General features: G+C 40.7%; 2 protein-coding genes across 2 annotated transcripts in view; both read right to left on the reverse strand.

Annotated features, from left to right (window-relative positions):
• Positions 1-2,516, reverse strand: part of LOC138037716 (uncharacterized) — a 15,223-nt gene extending 12,707 nt beyond the window's left edge. The window contains exons 1-2 of the mRNA XM_068883629.1: positions 2,438-2,516; positions 1-935 (exon numbers count right to left, since the gene is read on the reverse strand). The exon at positions 1-935 is cut by the window's left edge and continues 288 nt beyond it. Coding sequence (XP_068739730.1) covers positions 1-910 — 910 coding nt within the window. The 5' untranslated portion in view covers positions 911-935; positions 2,438-2,516. The remainder of the gene's footprint in view (positions 936-2,437) is intronic.
• Positions 2,517-7,093: 4,577 nt separating this feature from the next.
• LOC138052877 (metaxin-2-like) overlaps positions 7,094-10,000 on the reverse strand; it is an 11,008-nt gene continuing 8,101 nt past the window's right edge. Inside the window, exons 8-9 of the mRNA XM_068899475.1 lie at positions 9,162-9,238; positions 7,094-7,434 (exon numbers count right to left, since the gene is read on the reverse strand). Coding sequence (XP_068755576.1) covers positions 7,254-7,434; positions 9,162-9,238 — 258 coding nt within the window. The 3' untranslated portion in view covers positions 7,094-7,253. The remainder of the gene's footprint in view (positions 7,435-9,161; positions 9,239-10,000) is intronic.

The following is a 10,000-nucleotide window of genomic DNA, read 5'->3' on the forward strand; positions in this document are numbered from 1 at the left end:
CAGTTCTAGAAGGCATGACTACTAGATCTACCTCACAAAATAATTCCCTTAAGCTTTCTCTGCACTTGACGTAGCCTCTAACCCTCGGGCAATTAGCTGGTAGATCGCACTCCAAGAACGATTTTGCTATCTCCTGATATTTTCCATCAGGCGCTCGAACAAAGATAAGATGAGTGTCAGCAAGTGAAGCAACAGCCTTTCCTGCAATGTCAAATCCCTTTAACTGAAAATCTTCTGCATCACCGCGGCCAAACACCAAAACACTGCAATGTTTTCTTTCGTTAGGGTCTTGATCAACACTCAGAAATTCTTCAAAAATACCAGGAGTAAAGTCAAAAATTGTCTGATGTTTTTTGCAAGCTCGAAGATATCTATGGAAAGACTCGGCTAGCTTGGGTCCAATTGCTACCACAAAATCAGCTTCTTCACAAAGCTTGACTTCAATATAGTGCTTTTCTTGACCCTTGGAAATTGGATCTGGGTAGGATTTAAACATTCCCAGCTCCTCTGGCTCTGTATGCACCACTTGCACCCATTTGCATTTACGAAAATCTCTTATCACTTGTGCCTGGCGACCCAGTTTCGCTCCATGACCAATGACCACCTCGATTGGCAGATCATCTGGTGGAAAGCTAAGTAACTCCAGATCTTCATAACCAACAAACTTTTTTGCTTCAACAATGTTTATGTTGAAGCTGAGGGCTTCTTTGTTGTCCCCTTCACTGCATTGTGGCACAAGTAAAGTGATTTCCACTTCAGAGAATTTTGCCAACTGAACGGCTAAATTTCTGTTTACGGTGGAAAGTCCGCCCTTACTCGATCCCCATTCAGAAGCCAAAATAGTGACTTTAACTTTACCAGATCCATCAGCTTGGTTGTGTCCTTGATATTCTTGTGAAGCAGAAGCCATAATCTGCAGTGCATGAAACCTGCAACTGAAAGACATACAGGGATACCATTGTGACAAAACTTGCCTCATTTTGGAAAACTATAGCCTAAAGTATGACAAATTTTCCCAGGGAAGGCATGTAAAATTTCTGGTTAAGACAGAGTTAAGTATTCTGAGAGACACAAGAGGGGCCACAGGGGTCCTTACAGAATCTTTGGTCATTATTGTCATAATTTTATGATTGACATATGACTGTCAAAGACTGGAGGCAGCATGGCCAAGTGTTTAGGGCTACAGAATTTAAATCTGGAGGTCCCAGTTTCAATCTTGCGTCTGACCGCTACATGGAGTTTTTCAGTAGTCCCTGGTTCAACTCCTTCCATGCACTTGTAAATAGCAAACTGGTCTGTCTTCTGCCAGTTGGGAGTCTTAAGAAAGAGAGCAGCAAATTTCAAAACAAGCCCAGAACACCTCAAATCAAGAACAAAAGGTGCAACCAAGGTATTAGTTTATTTTATTATTTTCTTCGCTGTAAACTAGGATAAGCCGATTCATTTCGTTATTTCTTGTTTCCCATGTCAACCCTAGAAATCTTTATATTAACGGAGCGTTCAAATTATGAGTTTGGGCGGCCTGAGATGGAATAAATCGTTCGACTGCAGGATGTGCATAGGTTGTGACCATAAGTTGGTATAAATAGATTACTTCATAGAAAGTGCGCCGTACGGGGTTTTATGCACGAGTTGTTTGTGTCAAGAACCCGAACGAGCGAGGAACGAGCGAGTGAGGGTTTTTGACACAAACAACGAGTGAATAAACCCCGTACAAAGCACTTTCTATGTCGTAAACTGTTTATTACACATAACATGAGAATTTTCATTAAAATAGTTTTCTGAACGCGAATTATAAACAAAAACTCACTAACAATAGAACCAAATGCAAATTTAATTTAATTCAATAACAAAGTACGATTTGCACGATTTGCACGAGATGCACGAGTGATTGGCATGGAAACGCCTTTACGCTATCGTTGATTGGTTATACTTTCACATGTGAAATAGCTGTACGCCATTCTGATTGGCTGTATAGGCCTTTTTCACATGTGAAAATAAAGCGTATAGATTTGTACAAATGAGCTTTATGGAATAAAATTCTCATGTTATGTGTTATGTGTTATGTTACCACACGATATTGGAAAATTTTCCTCTCAGATCGCCCTTACAATAAAACATACAGGAAAGTAGCTTTTATATAAAACACTTTTAATTTTATTTCGAATCAAAACAATTGCTTCCCAAGTACTTACCACTGTTACCATTCACAGGCGCCCCACAACGACTTTTTCATTTTTCAAAACTAAACCCCAGTTACACGCGCTAAAAAATCGGCTTAGCACGGCACATTTTTGGCACCAGGCTGACCGTTACGTAGCGGTCCCAAACGAAATGTGGCACCATTGCTCAAAATTTTGGGGGTCCCGCGACTACCTCCTATTAGACTCACGGTCAAAACGTCGGAATGAAAAATGATCTCGCTTAACACACGTACACTGGGTCTGTTTTCGATCTTCTGGGCGCTTCACTCTATAGTAGACGCAGTAAGTGTCGCAACGTTCTGGAAAAAAAAATTCATTCGATCAGTTTCTAAAGAGACTGAATGCTGTGAAAAAGCGCTGTTGGATTACGACTTCGTTCACCTTATATTAGGTGCGGTTACACCAGACCTCTTGCCCATGGGGAACCTTGGGGTTCCAGCTTGGGTTTGGTTTACCCTGGGTTATGATCGACTCCCCATTTGCGGTTACACACTTGTAAATTACCCAAGGGGAGTAAGCGTTGACCTGTTTTGGTGGGAAACTTACCTTTAAGGTAAGACAAGATGAGATTTATTAGTTTTTCCACTAAATGGTTTTTGAAAAACTAATTACAATACAAAATACGTTAAAATTAAGGATCTAAAAAAAAAAGTAAACATCGAAGATTTGCATGTAAACATCGAAGATTATTTCCGGTAATTGTCACGTCGGCGCTTCTCTTAAACTGTCCACCTCAATTAAGTTCAGCGATTCATCGCTTCATTTTAAGAAGACAACAAAGACGTCGACTTCAGTTACGCTTTCTCTAGTCCTTGCAACTCTCCAATTTATAATTTAGACGTCGACTTGCTGCTGGCCAGAAAAGGCGTGCTTGGGTATTTCCACGTCCGCAGTTGTTTACACAGTTCATCACAGCATGTATTTTCCTGGCGTTCGGCAATCTTGTGATTGGTTGAGCCGCTTTGGGGTTTTGTTAACCATAAGACTTACATCTGGAACTGTCATGGGCAATTTTTTTGTTCTTTTTGACGTATCCATGGAAATTTCCCACAGGAAATTTTCCTTTGGGCAGATCGGTTACACATAAAAAATTGCTTCCCCATGGGAAAAAGCCACTTACCCAAGGGCAAAATGGCTAGTGTAACCGCAGCTATTTATAGCCTCCTTCTGCCTTGCAGGCAATGGATATTGGCGTAGGCACTTTCGCTAGTGAGCGAAGCATTATAGCAGTTAATCAAAGTTCTCAAGAGCACTTGGTGGATCTAGGCACAATTCCGAGTTTCTCAGATCAGTCAATTTATCAATGTCAACAGTCTTGATATTTCTGTAAGTATGCTCCTTAACAGAAACTGCAGGCTTGGGCATTTGAAGACCACAGACAACCGAAAAGTGATCTGAAAACAGGCGATCAACACTTGGGGAACCATTAATAACAAACAGACATTTTCGTGAAGTAAACAGATCCAAGGTGTGTCCGAGAATATGAATTGGTTATCTGATATGCTGGTGAAGGCCTAAACACTCCAAAAAATCCTGATGTTTCTTCGCATCAGCATCACATGGACGTTGACATCTCCCAAGATCACGAGTTTCTCAGTAGACGTAATAACAGACTCCATATAGTCAGAAAACTCGAAAAATAAAACCTTAGTTGTCACTGGATGCTCAGTGCTATAGGGCACGCAGTAGATCACTATAACTCGAAGTCTATACATGCCCGATATAACGAGCCATTCTGAAAACTCGAATGATTCCCTCTCTCCAGAAGCTACCATTGAGACTTGTAATGAACCTCTGAATTAAAGGCCAGTTCCGCCAGCCCGAGGATGGTCCGTTAACTTTAAAAGAATTGTTAGCTTCTTCTCTCGCCTGCTTGGATTGATATTTTCGCTTATTTGCCATTTTGGTTATATTTGTAGGGCCCCTTCCCTTGTCCGTCTTAAAGAATTGCTATTTTGCGTCGCTCTCTGGCTTGGTTCATATTTTAGTTCGATTTGTGGGACCCCCTTCCCTTGTCCATCTTGAAGAATTGTCACTTTTGCTTCGCTCACTTGCGTGAATCGATATTTTCGCAATATTTGTCATCATTTTCTTTATTTTTCTTCTCTCGCTTGCTTGATTTGATATGTGCGCTGTATTTGTTATTTTAGTTGTAGATGTATTTTGGGGGCCCCTTCCCATGTCCGTCTTAGAGAATTGTTATTTTTGCTTCCCTCACTTGTTTGATTTAATGTTTTCGCTATATTTGTTATTCTTGTTATTACTTTTCAAATGTTTTGGTATATTAGCTAGTTTTGCAATTGCCCTCATTTCTGGACATATCTCAGCGTCAAGGAAAAGGATCATACTTTTCGCGGAAAAAATTTTGTTTCTAAAAAGAAATTTACTCGGGAAAGGGTTCACTCGAGCTATTAGTAGCGATAGAAGCTCCATGCACTTGATGAACTCCTGAGCATTCATAGCGTGCTAGCGCCGTTGAAACATCAATTCAACCATGAAAGATAAAGCCAGTTTATTAACGTTGGTAGATTTGCTTTTAAGCTCTAGAGATGGCATTAGTAAGCATGCTTTCCCACTCCACATTTGTGGAGAAATTCACGCTATTAGATGAAGATCGGTTTCGATAAGCGTAACTCGTGTCCTCTTGATCTCAAACGCTAACAATTCTCTTTTTGTTGAAAATATGTGTCAAATGCTTATCTGGTATTAAAGTTGGACGAAAGGCCCCCCGGACACCCAACCTTTCAACATTACGCTTTATGGGTATATATGATTTATGGGTATATTACAAAATTCCTTTTTGTGTCGTTCTGGTTCGTTGTTTCCTTAGCTGTATAGTTTACTCCGGTAGTGGTAATTAGTTAGTGTTAGTTTAGTGTCGGAGTCAACCGTACTTAGAACCTTACAGAGAAAATAGCTTGTAAGTTTTTATTTGTTCTTAAAAGTCTCCATTTTCGTGTTTAAGGCAATAAGTTTGTCAGTAAGTGTTACTGAATTGTAGAATCCCGGTGGAGGGGGGGCACTTTAGAAATTTCTGGGTGGGGATGTGCCGCTGGGAGCCTGGAACCCTTAGCCTACACCAGAGCTAGTTCAGCTGAATTTTGCTATCCTATACTATAGTAAACTCCCACCGATTTCCGTCTAAATTCCTATTCTTGACAGTTAATAATATCCAGAGGTGTTTCATGATAGCCATTTAATGACACTGCTGAGGCTGAGTTACGTAAACTTAAACTTTGTGGAGTTGATTTTTTTACATCCTTGAGTGGGAATTTCTAGTTTCCTCAGTCTTGATAAAATCTTCAACCGACTGGTCAGTTTCGTGAAAAATGATACCCTATTCTAGATCGAAAGGCTATGATTTATATACTCTATCCTAGAGTAAAGTGCTTGAAAACCATACCCTTCACAGCGGCACATACCTATATAGTACAGTACCCCCCCCCCCCCCCCCCTGGTGTAGAATAAATTATTATGTAAAGATATAAATGTAAGTAACGTGTTGTAAGGGTGTGGTGGCGAACAGTTGGTTGATGGAAAGGAAGGCGACCTAGAGAGAAGACTTGAGAAGAGGAGTTCAACTGACTGAGGGCAGAGAACACATTTCCCTTCGTAAAAGTCATTAGCAGACACTGAACAAGGTTCAAGGAAAAAATCAATTTGTCAATGGGGGTGTTCGTGAGATGTTAACGAAGAGTTGGAGGAGTACGTTGGAGGAGACGACTGTGAGAAGCTTTACTCTGAGAAGCGGCAAGTCGCGTTGACTGGAGACCTACGCTGCAAAAGGAAAGAAACATCAGGAAAGCAAGAGCAACATATATATTGACAGCCGAAAAGGTAACAAAGGAGGAATCGTATAGGAGAACGGGAGTAAGGTTGGTAGACCTCGTGGTTTGGTTTGCTTGGCAAGATTTTCAGAGGAACTCAGTTAAAGAACTCGAAAGGAACAGAACCGTTATAATTTAATTTTGTAAATATAAAAAGTAAAGTAATTAGTTTATCTGGTGTTATCATTTAAATATATAGAAAGACTTCAATGGATTTAAGTAATGGATTTAAGTAAGATTAATTAATTTAGAAATAGTACTGTAGCAACTGTTATACTTGTAGCTAAATTATATCTTAAATTAAGTTTGTTGTACGATTGTGGGAAGGGGTTTGGGTGTAGTTTCTTTGTGTTTCGTTAGCGTTTTGTTTCTATTCCTGGGCCATCCGAACCCACGTCACAGGGGTATTTCAAGCAAAAATAAACAAGGAGTAGAGAATGGCCATTGAAGTCACCGAGTATCAAGCTCGTGAATGTAACTCCAGGACCCGCGCTTAAAAACAAATGATCCTGGAACGTCGACACAAAAGGCCTTATCACGGTATTGACCGCCATTTTGACGGGTAGGCAAAGCGTAAAGAATTTGTAGTGTTATATGTGGATCCGATGTCAAATAATTTTCGTTAAACGCTAGTTCTGAAAAATTTATGGTACAGGGCAAAAGATTACACAGTCCAAATTTTAGGCACTAACCTTTTACAGAAGTTGCCCGGCAGCGTTTTCAATTTTTCCATATATTTGTCTGTAATTTTTTCCCGCGAATTTTCAGTAACAATTACAGACAAATGTATGGAAAAATCGAAAACGCTACCACGCAGCTTTTAACGAAGGCTAGTCCCTAAAATTTGGTCTGTATAATCCTTTACCCTGTACCTTCAGTTCGCGATTCATAATTTTTTTAGAACTAGCGTTCAACGAAAATTATTTGACATCGGATCTCCATATAAACACTACAAATTCTTTACGCTTTGCCTACCCGTCAAAATGGCGGTCAAAACCGTGATGAGGCCTATTTTGCAAATGTACACACTATTCAAACGACAAAGTTCAACGAGGCGAACAATACATGCTTGTAAAATGTTTTCCTCTTCTCTGAGACTCATGGGCAAAACACAATGCTGTCTTTCAGACCGACGCTTCGTCTTCACCTGTATAACAATGTTCAAAAACAAAACCGGACAAATTGGATCGGAAATTTACGTATCTTCAAAAGCTCTGCAACCTCACAAATTCTGATTGGTAGCCCTCCACCTGTTATCATTAAAGTAATCCCACAAGATTCTCATTACAAGGTCAACGAGGTTGTTGTGGGCTTTAACAATAGAGCTCAACGAGTTATCTGGCTGATATCTCGTCAGAACAGTATGAAGATGGCCGAAAACCAATGCATCTAGCTCGGTAGGTCTGAAATAAAGAAGACAAAAACTGTTAAGCGTGTGCTGAATGCTTCAAATAGATCTACCAATGTCGGGTTCTAGAGGAAGATTCTGTCTTCGTGAGGGATCCTTTTTGTGGATGTGTCGTAATAATAATTACATTGAACTTTATTTTAAGTGTCAACTGTATTTAGCGCTGTAAAAGTAATTGGGGACATTGTACCAGGAAATCAAATCAAATCAAATCAAATCAATTCAGACCAAATCGTAGGTTGGTTTTTGAGTTGAGGCGAAAACCGGAGTACCCGGACAAAAAACCTCTCGATGATGCAGAGTAGAGAACCAACAAACTCAACCTATATGTGACGCCAAGTCCACGAATCGAACCTGGGTCGCATTGGTGGGAGGCGAGAGCTCTCACCACTGCGCCCTGTCCCCCGTAGTTCCCACCACTAGAGAGCTTTAGACTCTAGGACGAAAACGTCTGCGAGTACGAGGTTTTCTCATAGAACAAGCCTGAGCGCGCGCAAACCAGCGTCATTTCGGCGGGAAAAACGTGATACCGTCGTCATTTTAATACGAGGTTTTGCAACAACACGGTAGCAGTTTTAGCATTTTTCGATTAGCAGAAAGGCTCAGTTACCAGCAATAAGAATAACTGACGAACCTACACTGCTAACAAAGAGTAATGCCGTGTTCACACTCAACGTTGATTATGATCAACTGAAGTATAATTCAGGCTATTATACGTCATTTAATTTTATTCTATCATGAGGTTCTGTTCACATCTGCGAAAATTCAAATACAATAGGCAGGGTAACCTCGAAGTGTCAAACAAAATGCCGCCGTATCGCGTGGCTGTCACGATTATCATCACCATCATGTGCTTGAGGCGAGAAGAGAACCAAGGATAGCTTCCGAGAATAGAAGAAGACAAATTCAAACCTTCGCTCCATAAAGCGATTAGAAGTTTCGTCTGTTCATACCATGCACCACGTGCTCGCGATTCTGTTCAATTACGACGCACTGTAATTACTTCAAACAACCCCTTTGAGGTTGTTTGAAGTAATTATAATCCAGTTATAATCAGGGACTGTAATTAGTTGATGTGAACCCAATCATATTTAATTCGATTATAATTCGATCATAATCGAGGCCTCATGTGAACACGGCTTAAGATTAATCGTCAGGGTTATAAATCTTCTAAAAAAGTATTTTCGCTAAAAAAGGGCAGTCAAATCTCGTACTCGTTCTTGTCCTAGAATCTAAAGGTCCCTACTATAACCCACAGGGGGAGAAAAGGGTAACTCGTGGCCCACAATTAGGTGCATGGCCAGGAGTACTAAGAGGTAAACCTAGGCCCCGTGAAAGACATCTCAACGAAACGAAGACACACTGACGGACAAGAGTATGTTTATTCTTCTTGGCGGCACTGTTATGTTCCGTTAATCTGGTCCACTTGTAGCCGTTTTATGGTTTTTAGAGGATTATCAATCTTCACTGGATCGTTTTCTCGACAACACTGGGTACCCAAATAAACGCTCACAAGGGAGCCGCACCCCAGGAGGAAGGGGGGTGGTGGGGTGGAGTTGTGCGGACGGAGGCTGCATGAATACTTTAACTGGAATGACAACAGAGTCAGGTTGACTTTCAGATGTGGTGCATAAAGGCGCCTCTTCCAATACCTCTTCTGTGGAGGGGAGGAAGTGGGTCTCTTGTCACCACTTTAAAATTCAAGCATGGTATTAAATTTACCTGTCGTTTATAAAGAATTGATTCCTTCCAAGCTTTTCAGACAGAGCTTGACATGTCCGTTTAAATTCTTCCAAGACCTGCAAGAGCATTAACGAAGCATACATATAATGGGCAATGGCAGAAGTGGTCAAAATAATTAGGCTGTTTCCCCGCCTCGCCTTGTTCCAAGCCCCCACTCGTTTTTCATACGCAGTTGTTTTCGTTTTCCCCAGTATCTGGGAGCCTGGAACTGGCTAAAATAATTGATCTTTTTGCCGATACGGCGGCCATTTTGATTTCTATTGTTTCGAAAGACATTATGGGATGCTCAGGGGGCAAATTATTACGTATTTGCCCCCTGGGCATCCCATAATAGCTATTTGAAACAAAAGAAATCAAAATGGCCGCCGTATCTGCAAAAAGGTCTATTATGCCCGCGACCAACACAGTTGTTGGCTACTTTCATTATTTTGGAAATTTTGCCAACTACAATTTGTCAGTAAAAAGAGAAAACAGGAGGGTCTTGCGCCATCTACTTTACTACATTCTCCTTCCATTTAATTGACAACGCTTTCAGACTCCAATACTTAAAAAAGCAACCGTAATGAAATTTAAGGGGCTCGGTGTTATGAGTTAGGGACACATGTAGACAAGCGTGATTTCTACTTTTACTTAAAGGGACAGTGTCACGTTATTTCAGTCAAACTTCAAAACACTAAAATACGTTTTTGCATCAATTAAGACCTCGCATCCATGGATGGAGAGGATGGATATGGATTAAAACTTGAAAAAACTGGCCAGAGGGGTCAAACGGCGCATGATAGTTGATGATAGTTGAAGCTCGCGCTTCCGTTTGACCA

The sequence above is a fragment of the Montipora capricornis genome, chromosome 1, assembly GCF_036669925.1.
Source record: "Montipora capricornis isolate CH-2021 chromosome 1, ASM3666992v2, whole genome shotgun sequence".
NCBI lineage: Eukaryota > Metazoa > Cnidaria > Anthozoa > Scleractinia > Acroporidae > Montipora > Montipora capricornis.